The 17,880-nt window shown below is 44.4% G+C and overlaps 1 protein-coding gene across 8 annotated transcripts in view; it reads left to right on the top strand.

Annotated features, from left to right (window-relative positions):
* Ldb3 (LIM domain binding 3) overlaps positions 1-17,602 on the top strand; it is a 64,540-nt gene extending 46,938 nt beyond the window's left edge. For 7 of the 8 annotated variants that reach the window (XM_042284336.2, XM_042284335.2, XM_015995618.3 and 4 more), the window contains 4 exons: positions 1,344-1,524; positions 2,046-2,166; positions 6,558-6,673; positions 14,643-17,602. In XM_042284336.2, coding sequence (XP_042140270.2) covers positions 1,344-1,524; positions 2,046-2,166; positions 6,558-6,673; positions 14,643-14,732 — 508 coding nt within the window. In that variant the 3' untranslated portion in view covers positions 14,733-17,602. The remainder of the gene's footprint in view (positions 1-1,343; positions 1,525-2,045; positions 2,167-6,557; positions 6,674-14,642) is intronic. The other variant, XR_013042211.1, reaches the window with a different exon arrangement.
* Positions 17,603-17,880: the final 278 nt, after the last annotated feature.

The following is a 17,880-nucleotide window of genomic DNA, read 5'->3' as shown; positions in this document are numbered from 1 at the left end:
ATCTTCAGCCTTGTTGTCAGTAGGTTTATTGAGCACGTTGCAAGCTGGATGACAGTGCTGGTTTTGACCCAGCTTTCCTATAGAGTTGCTTCTGGATCTTTCTACAGACAGTCCCATGCCTCTTAAGGCTCTGATAGACACTTCACTGAAATTAAAGCAAGTAATTTTCTTTAGAAGTCATGAGTTCGAGGCCAGCCTGGTCTACAAAGTGAGTTCCAGGATGGCCAGAGATACACAGAGAAACCCTGTCTTGGGAAAAAAAAAAAAAAAAAAATATATATATATATATATATATATATATATATATATATATATATATATATATATATATTTCAGGGGTCTCAGGCCATGCTTATTAAATGCAGTTTGTCTGAGTATATGCATGGTATGTGCTTCCATATGTGAAAAGCATACTCTTTAAAAAACAAACAGGGGCCAGGCATGGTGGTACACACCTTTGGTCCCCAGCACTAGAGAGGCAGAAACAGGAATATCTCTGTAAGTTCAAAGCTAGACTCTTCTAAAAGCTAGTTCCAGGCTAGCCAGGGCTAGAAAGTAAGATCCTCTCAAAAACAAAACAACAACAAAAAAGAAAAACAAAACAAAACAACAACAAAAAAACAAACAAACAAGCAGAGAACTAGAAAACACGGAACTAAAAAAATCAGAACGTGAAGTTTTCTGGCACTTCTGATGCTCTGAACACTAATCTGAAACGGAAGCATCGTGTGTGTGTGCAGTCTGCCGCTTCCTGGCTCCAGGACCTTGAATGAGTTCCTGGGCCTTCCCGTGCTTCTGTTTCTTTACTGATTCTCAGGCATCGCAATAGTTCCTCCCTCATAGAACTGTTACAAATGTAAGACTGTTCTGGAAGAGCACCGAGCACTCAGTAGTTAATAAAAGCTGGCCCCGGTCATCACTGCTCACAGAATAACCTGTGATGAACTGAATCCTGGGACGTGTTTGCTCGGTCCTCTGTGGTAGATACTGAATTGCGTCCAGGTTCTGTTGGTTAGGTGTCAGATTGTTTATGGCAGAGTCTCCTGTGTGGTCCTGGCTAGCCTGGAACTTACTGTGTAGACTAGACTGGCCTTGAACTCTTAGAGAGCTGCCTGCCAAGTGCTGGTGTGCACCCCCATGCCCATCTTCCGGTTCTGTTTGTTGTTACCGACATGACAATGGACGTCTTTCTGCGTGGAGCTTTCTCAGAATTACATGTTATTTCGTTAGAAGGACCCTCAAAGTGGGCATCACTAGGTAAACGTGTGAAGATTGTTGGGGTTCTTAAAAGATCTGGTCCTAATTTCTGGGGCTCACTTTCGTGCTGTTCTCTGCCATGCCAGGGGCCCTTTCCTGGTAGCCATGGGTCGCTCTTGGCATCCAGAAGAGTTCAACTGTGCCTACTGCAAGAACTCCCTGGCAGATGTGTGCTTTGTGGAGGAGCAGAACAATGTTTACTGCGAACGGTGCTACGAGCAGTTTTTTGCCCCACTCTGTGCCAAGTGCAACACCAAGATCATGGGGGTAAGTGGGCAGCACCCCTCTCTTTCGACCCTTGTCTTTTCTTCACCTGGACCGACTTCTTCCCTTCCCGTAAGATTTTGGGGTCCCGCTAGAAACCCTATCAATAAGTTGCTGGTAACAGAGAAGGCAACTCCGTTTCCATCCTAGAATGGAATCAGTTTCCCCCTAACTACTGAGCCAGGGAACTAGTTAGCTGGGGCAAGCAATGGCATACACATATGCCACCAGCTTCGAATGGTGCTGGCGCTCTGCAAAGCAAGCCCTTGCTTCACAGCCTGGCCACTGCTCATCCACCTGTGGCCCTCACTCTCAGTGCCCTTTGGGCAAAGTGGCCCCGATAAGCAGGACCTCCCTTCTCCACCCTCCCCTGCCTTCCCCAGCACCTGCTTTGTGAGCCCTCCTGCCCTGTTCCCTAGGCTACTTGGACAGCAGCCAGGCCTGATTCAGAAGCCAAGCCAAGCTCCCTTTCCCCTGGGATATTTTCTGTCCTGAACTTGGATTTTTTTCTTTTTCCCCTCCAGGAAGTGATGCACGCTCTGAGACAGACGTGGCATACCACCTGCTTCGTCTGTGCAGCCTGCAAGAAACCTTTTGGAAACAGCCTCTTCCACATGGAGGATGGAGAGCCGTACTGTGAGAAAGGTAAGCATGTGAGATGTGGTACAGAGAGGATGCAATGGGACACCATGCTGGAAGACCCTGCACCATCTCCCATCTGGGTTGACAGGCAGGCATAGAAAACTAAGTCCCGCCTGTGTCCACCCGCATCCTACTGTCGGGGAAAGAAGGGGTTTTGTGCATTTTGTTGCATGTGCGGTACTGGGAATCAAACCAAGGGCTTCACACAAGCTCCTGATTTTGTTTTTAATGGCTGAATCATGCTATTATACATTAGCTGAACTAATCCCCCTGCTCATTTGGTTTCAGCTTTTGGGGAAAAGCAGTCAGAGTTACAATGTACTTTATACACCAGTCTCTGCTCCCTTCCCTGTTTCTAATATTTGAGTCACACATTGGTTCCCTAACTACTTGAGAAATCTTTCAAGCTATATTGACTTGGAAACTTGGGTCTACTCTGAAAAGGACCTTGGCTCTAGATGTCATCTTAGGAGTCTACTCTGAAAAGGACCTTGGCTCTAGATGTCATCTTAGGGGTCTACTCTGAAAAGGACCTTGGCTCTAGATGTCATCTTAGGGGTCTAGTCTGAAGAAGGGGGGCCTTGGCTCTAGACCGCATCCTAGATTCAATTCCTGGCTCTACCCTGAGATGACTTTGTAACCTTGAGTAAAGCTGCTAAACTTCCGGGAGATTGTAAACACCTGCCTTGTGGAGTTGCTATGAGGATGGAAGCAGGAAGGGCCGAGGTGTGGAATGGAGAGCGCTCTTTCCTCCCTGCCTGTGGTGCTTTTCAGGCTTCCTTCCATCTCTCTGTACCTGGAAGTGTAACGTGTTTGTGTAACATGTGGGGAACTGTGGTAATTTCAGGAGTCACAGGCATCCTGGCTGGCGGGCTCTTCAGTCCCTCCCTCCCTCCTTCCTTCACAGCCTGCTTCTTTCTGAGGCAGGGTTCTATAAGGGCAACACAGACTTGGAGGCTGAACAGCAGCACCAGAAAATCAGATGAGAAAGAACAAGGAGGCTGATTATTAGTGAGAGTCTCCCTTTATAGAGTAAATGAAAATGCCAATGTTTTTTTTAAAAAATAATATTAGTCAATCTGTGCTATCAATTTTTAAAGCAAAGCTTCCAGATTACACAAAATCAAGTTTAAAATAGAAAAATCAATCAGTAAGCAAGACTAAAATTTCCAGAAGTAGATTCAAGCTGTTTTAAGAACGAATTTATGAAAAAAAAAAGCGAGGGGAGGAATTACTATTTAATAAGGCTAGTTGAAGCATTTTTGTTTCTTCTGTTCATCTTTTAACCATAGAACATATATTGAATGTATAATCTATATCCGTTTCTGTGAGATCTCTGTCCTCAAAAACCTTAAGCAGGGACCAGCAAAATGATTCAGGGGGTAAAGGTGCTTGCCAGGAAAGCTTGGCTGCCAAAATGTGGTTCCTGTAATCCACATAAAGTAGAAGGGGAGAGCCAAGCCCGTAAGTTGTCCTCTGACCTGCACACAAACTCCGTGGCACAGTCATACACACTAATAATAGTAATAGGAAACTTTAAACAATCTTGGGCTAGAGACTCAGTGATTAAGGGCACTGGCTGCTCTTCCAGAGGTCCTGAGTTCAATTCCCAGCACCCACATGGCTGCTGACAACTCTCTATGGGATCCAATCCCTTCTTCCAGTGTGCAGACATACATGCAAACAAAATATCAGTATACATAAAATAAATAAATATTAAAAGGAATCTTAAGCGAAGTCATTAATGTGGAGTGTACTGGCATGGACATTCAAGAATGATGGATGGATGAATAATGGATGGGTTCTCTTCCCCTTTAACCATTTATGAAGAGTTCTAAAATAGGAGCCAACAGTTAATGTTTACGCCAAATACTTCATGCTTTTCTTACCTGGTCAATAGTGATAAGTCCCCCGAGTTTGGTGCTGTAGTTATATAGATAGGAAGGCTGCAGTTCTAAGAAGCTGCCCCAGGTTTAAAGAATTCCTTAATGGAGCTGGACTTTGAACTAGCCTTTTCTTTCTTCACACTCCATGTTTGTAAGCTTGATGGCATCCTGCCTCTCAGTGTGTGGTCTGAGACGATGAATAGACATACTGTCCACAGGAGGTGAACAGAACCCAGCCAGCTGTGGTAGAGCAGTGGAGAGACAAGGACATCTGGGGAGCTGGGGAACGCAGAGAGGAATGAAGTCTTCAAAGGGATGGAACTCTTCTAGAAAAATCGAGAAAATGTCTATAGTCGTATAGTAGAATGTGCTCTGAGAAAGGAGCACAGACATGATGAGGCCTCAGGTGTGGGACTGTGACCTTTATTTGAGTCTCAATTTCTTCATCCGCAAAACGAGACCAAAATTAAAAAAAAAAAAAAAAAAAAAAAAAAAAAAAAGTCCGTCTGTGTGAGACATTGTGAAGATCAGATTTGTTCACTGTTTACTAACCCACTTGTTGGCCACAAATGTGGTGAATTCACTATTTACTGATTTACACCCGTACTTTGAGTACTGGCCACCAACTAGCTGTTATGTTGAAAGGACAAACAAAAGTAAGGTGTGATTCTTGATGCTAAGGTTCTTGTAAGGAAAGTCACCTGCCTTAGTCCATCATGTTCTAGTGTAACCAAACGTCTGAGGCAGGGGGATTTACAATAAACAGAAATGTATTTGGCTCATGCTTCTGAAGGCTGGGAAGTCCATGGTCAAGAGGTCACACCTGCTAAGGGTCTTCTTACATCATCCTATGCAGAAGGTGTGCGGGGCAAAAGAGAGAAAAAAAAACGGGCAATGGGAGGCAGGCTCATTTTATAAGAATCCCACTCCTTCTGCACCTAGTCCCTCAATAATAACATTAATTCATTCAAGAAATAGAGGCCGTATGACCTAAATGCCTCCAGTTGGCTCTGCCTCCCAACACTATTGCAGTAAGGAGTAGGCTTCCAACGTGTGAACCTGGGGACCCATTCACATCACAGCACTGTCGTTAGGAAAGTAGTCAGTATAGTTTATGAAGAGCATTTTGTAGTATTATCTCCCTTGTTGGGGGAGGAGCAGGAGGACAAGTCAAGTAGCTCAAATAGGGTTTGTAGTAGTTAAAAATTGTTGTCACCATGAATGCTCAGTGACAGAAGAATGGTCAAGCAAAAGCCATTCTAGAATTACTGAAGAGTCTCAAAGACGGACTGCAGAGGTGGCTCATGCTTAAGAGGACATAGAGTTCTTACGGAGACCCCAAGTTCACTGCCCAGCACCCATGTCAGAGAGCATACAGTTGTCTGGAACTCCAGTTCTTGGGGACCCAACACCTTCTTTTGGCCTCCATGGGTACCTGCACTCATGTGCATATAATATCCCCCATACACACACACACACACACACACACACACACACACACACACACACACACATACACATAATTAATAATAAAAAATATCCGGGCAGTGGTGGCACACACCTTTAATCCCAGCACTAGGGAGGTAGAGGCTGGCAGAACTCTGTGAGTTTGAGGCCAGTCTGGTCTACAGAGTGAGTTCCAGGAAAGGCTCCAAAGCTACACAGAGAAACCTGTCTCAAATAACCAAAAATAAATAAATAAATAAATAAAATCTAAAAAACCCCTTAAAGAGTTTGGGCCTGGAGAGGGAGCTCAGCAGCTAGGAGCACAAACTGGCCAGGTTGTGATGACACACGCCTTTAACCCCAGGGCTTGGGAGGCAGAGGCAGGTGGGTCTTTGAGTTCAAGGCCAGCCTGGTGTAGTACAGAGCGAGTTCCAGGCCATCCAGGGCTACACAGAGAAACTCTGTCTTGAAAACAAAACAAAACAAAAAGATGGGAGAAAAAAAGAGCACATACTGCTCAGAGCACCCAAGTTCTGTTCCCAGCACCCACATAATGTGCTTTAACAGCCTACAAACTCCAGCTCTGTGGGATCCAACAATGTTTTCTGGTTTCTGTAGACACCTGGGCTCATGTATACACACAAAACTAAAAATAAAATAAAATCTGAAAGAAAAAAAAAAGACCCTCATTCTTCCAAAATAAGCCTAGTGAATGGGCAATAAAGAATACTTTTTAAATTCCTGTTTGGGGATTGACTTCTTTGGGCTACCAGAGGAGACAGAGATAAAAGAAACAATCACCCCCAAGGAAGTTCATGACGATACCAGAAAGAATTTTCAGATCAAGCTAGCACAAGGTGGTAATTAAGTCCAAGTCTAAGCCAATACAACATTGGTATAAATTCCCAAAAAAGTGAAAAACAAAATCAATCACATAAGTGAGTATTTTGTTTGAGATGACAAAGCTCGCTCCCCCAGCCCACTCATGTGGGGGCTGTCCCGGTCCTGGGTCTATGTAGCCGATTGCTCTTTTTGCCTGCCTCACTTTGACTTTGATTTCAGACTACATCAATCTGTTCAGCACCAAGTGTCACGGATGTGATTTTCCTGTGGAAGCTGGCGACAAGTTTATTGAAGCCCTGGGCCACACCTGGCATGACACCTGCTTCATCTGTGCGGTACGTTTCTAGCCGAGAGTTCCAGCTGTCCGAGCAGGATGATAGAAGGGACAAAGTGCAGCCTGGTCGGCCAACCCCTTGACACACAAGGATACAACCGTGGCACTCTGGTACCTTACTGGCTCTTAACGTTTGCCAATGCCATGTCTTGATATGTCACGGGTGAAGGAAGCAGTAGTCCCAACGATTATTTACAGACCAATAGCAGCAAAGTATCCTAGGATTTGGAGAACCAGAATGTTGTCTTACCTGCAATAGGTGAGGGCAGCGAACGATGACCTAGCGAAGCAGGTGGCTTTCCCCGGACACATGCTGCGTTGGTTAGGAAGTGGTGTGAAGGCTTCACCATGAACCCCAGTCCCTGGCTTATTGATTAGGCCTCTGAAAGGCTGAGATAAGGTTTCTCTTGGTAGAGCCTTTAGAAAGCAGGATGAGTATCACTTTCCTTTCCTAAGTGGTCCTGTGCTGGATGTACAGCGGCCAGCAGATGAGCCTGAGATTAACTATTAACTGTGTGTAGTTAGCTGAATCATCAGGGCATCTGCCTGGGAGACTGGCCTTCCCTTTAGAGGGCTTTCAGCCGAGATGAGATTGTGAAACGGTGTTACCACTATCCAGACTCGAGTTAGAAACAGGAAATACTCATTCCCTAATAAATCTCTGTAATGTCAGTCTAACTAGTTTAACTTTATATAGGAAAATGAACTATTAGTATTTTAAGAACCAGAGTTACTCAAGGTGAATTTGGGGTATGTATGACATAATCATGCTGTTTAGGGGCTGGGGATATAGCTCAGTTGATCGAGTGTTTAACCTAACATGCATGAAGCCCAGGGCTCAATCTCAAGCATCATATAAACCAACTGTGGCAGAATATACACATAATCTTAGCACTTGGGAGATGGAGGCAGGAGGGTCAGAAGTTCAAGGTTATCCTCAGTTACACAGTAAACATTTTTGTTTTGTTTTGCAGAGACAGGGTTTCTCTGTGTAACAGTCCTGGCTGTCCTGGAACTCACTTTGTAGACCAGGCTGGCCTTGAACTCACAGATATCTGCCTGCCTCTGCCTCCCAAGTGCTGGAATCAAAGGTGTGCGCCACCATCACCTGGCAACACAGTAAACTTAAGGCCATTTTGGATATAGAAAGCCCTGTCTATAAATAGATAGTAGATGATATATAGGTAGATAGATAGAAAGATAGATAGATAGATAGGTAGATAGATAGATAGATAGATAGATAGATAGATAGATAGATAGATAGATAGATGAGAAATATCTGTTTAAGCCTGAATAATCTTTTAGGTACTTAGCATGGACAACAATCCTAGTCATCAAGTTCACTGCCATATGTTTTGAGTTCTGTACTTTACTCTTTTGTCCCCACTCTTTGTGGGGTACATTGTGTTCACTGTGTATTAGTTTCCTACGGTATAATAAGGTTGTTTTTGTTTTTTTTTTTTTTTTTTTTGGTTTTTCGAGACAGGGTTTCTCTGTGTAGCTTTGCGCCTTTTCCTGGAACTCACTTGGTAGTCCAGGCTGGCCTCGAACTCACAGAGATCCGCCTGCCTCTGCCTCCCGAGTGCTGGGATTAAAGGCGTGCGCCACCACCGCCCGGCATAATAAGGTTATTATACCAGGCACAGCAGAAACATATCCTCTCATAGTTCAGCAGGACAGAAATCAACACTCAAAGTGCTGATAGATAGCCACACTCTCTCTCCTCTGGTTGCTAACCATCTTTCATTCCCTGGTTAGTTATATCGTTCTAGTCTTTGCTTCCATTCTCTCTCTCTTTCTTTCTCTCTCTCTCTCTCTCTCTCTCTCTCTCTCTCTCTCTCTCTCTCTCTCTCTCTGTGTGTGTGTGTGTGTGTGTTAGGTATCTCAGGCCAAGGCTGACCTTGAACTCTATAGCTGAGGAGGACCTTGAACATCATTGTTGATTTTTCACAGGGTCTCACTATGTAGCCCTGGCTGTCCTGGAACTCACTATGTAGACTAGGCTGGCCTTGAACTCACAGAGATCTGCCTTCCTCTTCCTCTCAAGTGCTGGAATTAAGCCTCGTGACCTTGAGCTTCTGATGTTCCTGTCTCTACCTCCCAAGTTGTATCTATATTTTCTCATGGTTTCTCCTTTGTGTATATATCTGTCTCCACAAGCATCTCTTCTCTTACAAGGCTACAAGTCATATTGGAGCAAAGAGCAAAGGCTACCTTCCTCCAGTATGACCTCCCCTCAGCCTTGAGACAGGGTTTCTCTGTGTAGCCCTGGCTGTCTTGGAACTTGCTCTGTAGACCAGGCTGGCCCTGAACTCAGAGATCCACCTGCCTCTGCCTCCCGAGTGCTGGGATCTCTGTATATGGATTTTAAGTCACACAATTCAAACCCTTACCACTCCTAACATTCTTTGAACAGATTCTTTAGTTGCTTTTAAAAGTTCCTTAAATATGTCAGGGCTTCTCCCCCAAAGGGGACATCATGTAACTACCTGCCTGGAGAATGGTCTCCCACATGGCTGGGGCTCAGCCAGACAGAGCATAGAAGCTTTGACTCTTTTAAGCTGCAGCATGCTTGACTGACCACAAGACTGGATACCCAGTGTCTAGGAGGATCCAAGAGACCCGGAGAAGGCCCAGGAAGAGGCACAGAGGCTGAAGAGAGAGGGTGGGGCTGTGCTGCATGCAGAGGGGATCCTGGCAGGCGTCATCGAGGGGCTGCTCCCTGGAGTCTGCTGTGCTGGAGTCATAGAAGTTCTAGAATAGAAGCAGAAGGAAGTAAGGTTTGGGGTAGAACAAAGTTCTGAGAATTTAAACCAGCCGAGGGCGAGAGACCCATAGCAATGCCTAGATGATGTGCCAAGAGAAACTGTGCAGATCTTGTCCTTGGAAAGTGACATGGGATAAGAGTCTTCCTCTTGAGCCAGTCCCGTGTGACACTCACTGCCCTGTGGGGACACTGAAGTAGAACACGGTTCGAGTGTTCGGGAAGAAATCTTTAGGTTAGAAAACTCTGAGGGCTATCTCTGCCTCCCTCCCTCCCTCCCTCCCTCCCTCCCTCCCTCCCTCCCTCCCTCCCTCCCTCTCTCTCTCCCTCAGTGCTAAGAGTTGACCCTGAGCTCTGTATGTGTCAGACAAATGATCTGCCATTTACTAAATCCCCAAATCAGACTTTCCCCCTCCTTCTCTTCATCCTCCTCTTCCTCTTCCTCTTCCTCCTCCTTCTCAAGAGTCTTCTGTCTATCATTTTACATTACCCAATCACTTCCTTGTTTGTGTGTCTACTCTGTAGGCCAGAATAGGCCTAAGTTCCCGACAGCCTCTTGAGTTCTGGATGTGCAAGTGTGCACCATCAAGCCTGGCTCTAAATCCCCTTGTTGTTTGCAGTAAGGTCTCACCACATAGCTTTGGCTGAACTTGAAGTAATTCTCCTGTCTCAGCCTCTCAAGTGATAGGGTTACAAGTTTGTGCTGCAATGCCCAGCTTCCAAATCTTTTTTTTTGTTTTGTTTTGTTTTGTTTTGTTTTTTTGAGAGAGGGTTTCTCAGTGTAGTTTTGGTGCCTATCTTGGATCTTGCTCTGTAGACCAGGCTGGCCTCGAACTCACAGAGATCAGCCTGGCTCTGCCTCCTGAGTGCTGGGGATTAAAGGCGTGCACCACCACCACCTGGCTCCAAATCATTTTTAATGAGCATATGTTTTCATCTGACTTTTTTTAACCTTCACACACAACAATGATAATTAAAAAACAAAACAAATCAACCAACCAGCCAACCAAACCAAACAATAAGAAAGATTCAGACCAGCTCTTTTATGGTTGTACTGTTTCTTCATCAGCTAAATCAGGGGGTATAGAACATTGTTAATTTTTTTTTTGAGACAAAGTCTTATGTAGCTCAGGCTGGTCTCTTGAACTCAGTATTTAGCCAAAGATCACACAGGGCTTCTAGTGGCCCATGGATGCCAATAAATTGAAATAAACTGGAAAATTACCCACTTCCCAGACTCTACCTCCCAAGGCAGGGCTGGAACTATAGGTATGCACTATCCAGCTCCTGTTCAGTCACATGTATGTATGTATGTGCATGTATACATACATATAAAATATATATATGTATGTATATATGCACATAAAATATATATCTATATGCACACATATATGTGTATATATGTGTATGTGTGTGATTTTTACCATTTTAAGTTTATATTTATGCCTCTGTGTGTGTATGCCTCTGTGTGTGTGTGTGTGTGTGTGTGTGTGTGTGTGTGTGTGTGTGTGACTGCAGGTATCTACAGAGGCAAAAGAAGGAGTCAGAGCTTCTTGAGCTTGAGTTATAGGTGGTTGTGAGCTGCCTGATGTGGGTGCTAGGAACCGAACTCTGGTTCTCTGCAAGAGCAGGGAGTGCTCTTAACTGATGAGCCATCTCTCTATCTCCCACATATTTTCTTTTTTAAACTTTATTATTGTGAAGGCATATTTTTTAAAAAATGTTAAACTGTATTAGCATTGTGTTAAGTATCTGTGTATGAATGATGTATGTGAGTAGGCGCTCTGGTGCCACGGCCTGAGCGTGGAAGTCAGGAAACCTTCCTGGGACCAGTTCTCGCCTTCTGCCATGGCGTGGGTTCCAGAGACTGAACTCAGACTGTCAGGCTAGCACAGCAAGCGCTTTACCTGCTGCGTCATCCCACTGGCCCTGGTAGACATTCTTTAGAGGAATTCAGCTTGCCAAATTGTCCTGGAATTTGGGGAGTAGGAGTATCCCGAAGCAAGTCTCCATCTGTCTTCATGGAATCTAGAATCTCAACAGGAAAATGAGCTAACAGTTATGAGCAATTTGGGAATGCAACAAGCCAGCAACTTCCCGAGTTCAAAGCATAGCAAATAAAGGCTACAAAGCTAAGGTGGGGTGAGCTTCCGACACATGGGTCCTTAGGAGACATACCACCTCCAAATCTGGTTGCATTCAGCATCACTCTATCTACCTGGTGTGTTCCCAGGTAATTTTCAGTCTGTTGGCTTCCACGAAACACTAGAAACCCCAGATAATCCAAGTATAAGTTCCCCAACTGGGCCATCATGATGTCCCTTTCCAGCCTTTGTTGAGTGGATAAAATGGAGAGAGTGAGCCGAGGAACAGCAGCAAGCATGCATTCACCGCTCTCCTCTGACTGTGACCAGCTGCCTCCAGCCCCCGCTGCCTTGACTTCCCCACCATGCTCAACTCAGGGGGAAATTATCTCCACCCCTGTGGATACCTGTTTATGAGAACTTGTCTTAGTTTCTTTCCTGTTGCTGTGATAAAATACTCCGATAAAGCAACTCAGTAGAGAAAAGGTTTTATCTTATCTCATGATGCAGTCCATCATGGTGGGGAAGCCAAGGCAGCGGGTGCTGGACGCAGCTGGTCACAGTCAGAGGAGAGTGATGAATGCATGCTTGCTGCTGTTGCTTGGCTCACTCTCTTCATTTTATCCGCTCCAAGACACCCTGCCTAGGGAATGGTTTCACCCACAATTGAAATAGGTCTTCCCACATCACTTAATGTAATCAAGACAATCCCTCACAGGTGATTCTGGATTCTGTCACATTAACAACAGAATTATTTTGAGGTCAGGATGTAGATGTAGCCTCTAATTCTGTTCCCTGGTAGGGATGCTCAGTGCCCTCTGTACTGGAGCCCATCCCAGCCAGAGTGACTTCCAAGCTGACTCTTGCCCACTTGGGGTCTGGCCCACATACTGGTAACCCAACACCTCAGACACCCTCTGTGCCAAGCCAGGAGCTCAGAACCATATCAAATAAACACAACCTATTTTGCTGCGGAATTCAAGAACAAGGACCATGGAACTGGGTTCTTACAGCCCTGGACATGATTCCCAGCTGTACTACATCTGTGATTTGAGCAAAATATTTGGGCTCTCTGAGTCCCAGTGTTTGAATTGTGAAATTGAGAAAAGGCAGATGAAGTTTTTGTGAGACTTAAATGAGACCATCCTACAGTGACCTCAGAAAGGATGAATTAGGTTCCCTCCATTACAGAATGTCTCCAGATCCAAACTACTCTTGTATATATTTATCATAGGGACAAAGAGCTTTGGTTTTTCTCTGTTTGTTTGTTTGTTTGTTTGTTTGTTTTAACATATAATATTTTCCTGAACACACTTTTCTGTGTGTGATTGATCTTTTCCCCCATGGTTGCGTCCCATTGGAAGCTGTATCACAAAAATGTATACAGTTACCTTCCTTCTGAAAGAAACTGCATTAATATGCCCCTAGTAGTACACAAGTAAGGCCTCATTCCCGTTGGGCACTACTGATTTTTTTAATTGGGTACTTTCTTTTCCCTTAAATTTTTGGTTACTCTCATGACATATTATGGGTGATGAGATATTGAGGGTTTTGTCTTATCTACTTTGTTATATGAATAGGTATAGTATCTCTGAGAGATCTTTATTTCCCTTCTTAATTATTTAGTGAGAATAATTTTTGATGTTTTCTTAGTTTACTAATATAATATACTTAAATGTTAATCGCGGGGTGGTGGTGGCACACACCTGTAATCCCAGCACTCGGGAGGCAGAGGCAGACAGATCTCTGTGAGTTCGAGGCCAGCCTGGTCTACAGAGCTAGTCTAGGACAGGCTCCAAAGCTACAGAGAAACCCTGTCTCAAAAAACCAAAAAAAAAAAAAAAAAAAGTTAGTCCTTTCTGTGGAGATTGACTTAACTTCCACATATACTTTGGATAGTGCTGCAACCTTGCATGGCTTAAGAGATTGTCCTAACTGGGGCAACAAGAAAAGAAGAAAGAGGAAACACGTGAACGGAAAAGTTAGGATTGGGTGCATCATGTTCTCTGATGGAGTGGCACCAGCAGAAGCTTAGAAACTGAGTTTATTTCATACATCTGAATCGAGGAGGCCAGCTTATTATATAGAGCTAAACAGGGAGGCAGGTTTAGCTAATATCTATAGGGGAGTAGTCTCAGGCTGTAAACATCCAGGAGAAGGAAGCTGTGGTACACATTTCCTACACATGGTCAATGTCTTAGGGTTTCTATTGCTGTGAAGAAACACCATGATCATAGCCACTCTTATACAAGAAAACATTGGGTGGCTTACAGTTCAGAGGTTTAGTCTGTTATCATCACAGCAGGAAGCATGGCTGCACACAGGCAGACACAGTGCTGGAGAAGGAGCTGAGAGTTCTACATCTGGATCAGCAGGCAGCAGGAAGAGAGAGTGAACCACTGGGCCTGGCTTGAGCATCTGAAACCTCAAAGCCCACCTGCAGTGATACACTTCCTCCAACAAGACCACACCTACTCCATCAAGCCCACACCTCCTAATAATATCACTCCCTATGGGCCTGAGGGCTATTTTCATTCAAACCACCACAGTCAACATCTGCACACAGACCAGGGGACTGCTTTGTCATTTCCCTGTGCCTGATCAGGGAAGTCTTTACTATTCCTGTTGGTCTGAGGCATTGGGGTCCTTTACTTGCCTCTGCTCATGTCAACAATATACATTCACTCAGGACTTCATCTGCTCCCCACAGCATAGCAGGAATTAGACATTTTTTTTAATCACATGTATTCTCTATTCCACTAGATTTAATTTATTTGAGTCTATGCTTTTCAAAATGTTTATGTTTATCTTACATTGGTATTTATTTATATGTTTTATAGACTGAGTTTCAAGCAGTTAAAATGACCTTGAGCTTTTTGATCCTTCTACTACCACCTCCCTAGCGTTAGGATTACAGGCACGCTCATCAAGCCTGGTTTATGTGGTTCTGAGGACCTCACTATACAGCCAAGTTTAGTCTTTGAACTCAAGACCCTTCTGCATCAGCCTCCCAAATGCTGGGATTAGGAGCGTGTCTGCCATGTTGTGCTAGTCTGAAATCTTCTGCTCATGTCTTCCACTGTGCAAGGTCCCATCTCACACCACTCTGTTTTCCTGCCCAGGTCTGCCATGTGAATCTGGAGGGTCAGCCATTCTACTCCAAGAAAGACAAACCACTGTGCAAGAAGCATGCACATGCCATCAACGTGTAGGGGCCCAGAGTGGCTGGTGCGGGCCAGGCCTGGGCTGCTCCTGCTACCGACAATGAAGGAGTCAAAGAAGCTGATGTTTCTTCTGGGGGGAGAGGGGGAGGGGGAGAGGAATGATTGAGCCTTTTGAAGTCTAATTTTAGTCTTTTCTTGTACACACAGATTATGTATTTGCATAGTTCAGACTAGAAGCCAAAAGAAGATTCTAAACCCAGCTAGTAATTAATCCATGGCTGGAACCGCACTTCAGACTTTTGGGAAAGGATTCCAAGAAATCAAAAATGAAAAACAAAAAGCAATGTTCAAAAATGATACACCTCCCTGGCCATCACTGTCACCAGTGTAGGGACAGAGCTCAGGGTAGTTATGGAGAATCCAAAGCACGCAGCAGAGTTCTGGAGAGCTCCTTGGCAAACATAATGATGTGCCAAACAGTATTTGCTGTGGGGTTATTTTTAGAGCCAGCACTGAGAGCTCCTAAGCTAAGACCCATTGGGCCTTCCTCACCAAAAAAGGAAGAGCTGTTCCATCAGCATCTCAGGGCTTCCTCTGCACACTGGACTTCAGATGTAGAACAAATGTGAAACCTGTAAGGGGATCCCAGACATCTGAAGTGATGTCGGGCCACCACTGGGCAAATGGAGAGGCTCCAGAAAGGTCTTTGGCTCATGCCATAGACAACTGAGAAAAGATGAGCTCTCTCTGCATCTCCCCCTTTCAGCCTGAAACCTCCAATGTCCCTGGAAGGCTTTGCTCCTTTTTGAATTGTCATGGGAAAGTGGGGTTCTCCAGTTTTGCTTTACAATGTGTCAGAAGAGGTTTGCAAAGGACTCTGGGTCAGGCTTAACCTTTGTTTTGCTTGAAGAAGGTCCTGAGCATGACTGTTCTGTGCATGTATTTCACCCCCACCCATGACTGCTCACGTTGTGGGTGGGGATGAAATACATTTTCCTCATCTCCACCCTCAAACAGACCAGATCTTCCTCATCCCCACCCTCAGACAGGCTCAGTGGAAAGAAAAGAGAGATGGCCTCAAACACGGGATAGCGGAACAGGCTCTCAGGCCCACCTGTGCATGGGGAGAGGAACTCGCTCCCTGCCAACCTCAGCACGGGCTGCAGGATGCCCACCTTCAGGGCTGCACCTGCTCTTTGCTTGCTCCTTTAAATGCAGCACACCGATTATGTAATCATGCTGACTGCTGCAAGGAGCGGAAAAGATACGTTTGCCATTTGGGACAATAGTTTGAAAATAGCTGAGTGGATTTAGAATATTTATTGAAATAGACCTGGACTTCAGAGTCCTTTATAGATACATGGGGTTAGGTAGAGGTAAAGAAAGTGGCTTCCTTTCTGGGTTTGGAAATGGTTCGGTCACTTTCCTTTCTAGGAAGTGCTGTTAGGAAGGATGTACATTGGAAATGGCATTGAAACAGGCTGTGTGTGTGTGTGTGTGTGTGTGTGTGTGTGTGTGTGTGTGTGTGTGTGTGTGTATGGTATGTGTGTTTCTCACCGGAGCACAGTATTTAGGCACTCTGCGGACTCACTGCCCTCTCTCTTTGCTCCTGTTTTGGATTTTTCTCTTTGCACATTTGAAAGGCTATTGAGGAATGCATTCAACCTCTTTCTTTTGAGAACTAAGGCTTCCAGGAGACTGTCATCTCCCAGTTAGACATAGCTTGGCAGGAAGCCCACAGTTTTCCAAGCATGGAATCCCCAATCCCCACCAAGCAGCATGGGAAGGTCCGAACTGTGCTCCTACCACATAGCCCTTCTTTACTTTAGATGCAAAGCTCCAGGCTGAGTAAATCCTGCTGGGACAGCCTGGAGATTTGTTCAGAGATACAGAACAGCACCTTATGTGGTCTCTTATTTTTGGAAAGTTCAAATATATAGGGATAAGGAGTTTGCTGACTAAACAAAGGTTCTAAGCAGTTGATTTTTTTGAAAAAGTATCTCTTTAATGATCAAGAGCTGGTCTTGAAGAAGGGAAATAAAAATCCCTACCATTATGTTTCCCAAATCTCTTTTTAAAGATTTTTATACATATGCACAGACACCACTCCTGTATAATTTATCATTTTCTGTAGGATCTTTAAGAAAAAAAAAAAAGCAAAATATCCCAAAGGAAAGCATCACTATCATTCTATATTAAATAGTTGTTTTTTAACTAGTTAACAGTTCATGTATATTCTTGAAGGACTCTTATTTTTAAAAAACAAAACATTTTAGGGATTAGGTATAATCCAGTGGCCCGGAATGTTCCTAGCATTCAGGATGCTCCAGCTTTGGTCCCCAGCACTGCCAAAAACCAGTTTAAAGGTGGCGGGAAAGGGAGCTAGTTTCAAGAATGCACACAGGGTGAGTCTGCGTAGTGTTGAGATGAAGGCTATGTGACGTCCAGGTAACTCTCCTGGCTTTCCTGTGACTGGCAGCAGTTTTCACTAGTTGGCAGGAGGAACACAGTTGTCTTGTCCTCCAAGGTTGGCGTTAATCTAGTGTGCCGATGAGCGCTCACCTCTTAGGTTGGCGATAATCTAGTGTGCCGATGAGCGCTCACCTCTTAGGTTGGCGTTAATCTAGTGTGCTGATGAGCGCTCACCTCTGGCGCAGAATGACCTGTACTGGCAGTGTTTGTACCACCAACCTGGTCTTTGTAATGTGAACTTCAGCCCGAGTGATCTTGTTTTGGGTCTTTTTCCTTTCTTTTTGGTAAGTTTTCTGAAGTGGACTATAATATATGTTAGAGGTGTGCACAAAACTATTTTGCATGTTTTTTATTTTTCTTTTTTCTTCTTGTTTTTCTTTTTTCTTTTCTTCTTCTTTTTTTGTTCCACGTAGATTCTTTTTAGCAAAATAAAATTCAGAAAAAGATGTACAAGTGCTGATTTTTATTCTGTGTCAAGTTCTTTCATGTGTCATAAAAAAATAGTTGACATCTAGATGGCCACAAATAAAAATATGAGGCAAAGTGCCCCGTGAATAAGAAACATTGTTTCCTGGGTCTGTTGCACAACAGCAACTGAGTCATTTTATTTAAGCAAAGTTGTATGAATAACACAAATGTTTTATATAGAAAAGGAATTCATAAGGCGAAGAGCAGGCCTCGCCTCTATTTTTGGAGAGGTGCTTTTAGTTACATGGTGGCCCAA

Source organism: Peromyscus maniculatus, chromosome 9 (assembly GCF_049852395.1).
Source record: "Peromyscus maniculatus bairdii isolate BWxNUB_F1_BW_parent chromosome 9, HU_Pman_BW_mat_3.1, whole genome shotgun sequence".
NCBI lineage: Eukaryota > Metazoa > Chordata > Mammalia > Rodentia > Cricetidae > Peromyscus > Peromyscus maniculatus.
Note: the sequence above shows the minus strand (reverse complement) of the source record. Positions and strands in the feature narration are given on the sequence as shown.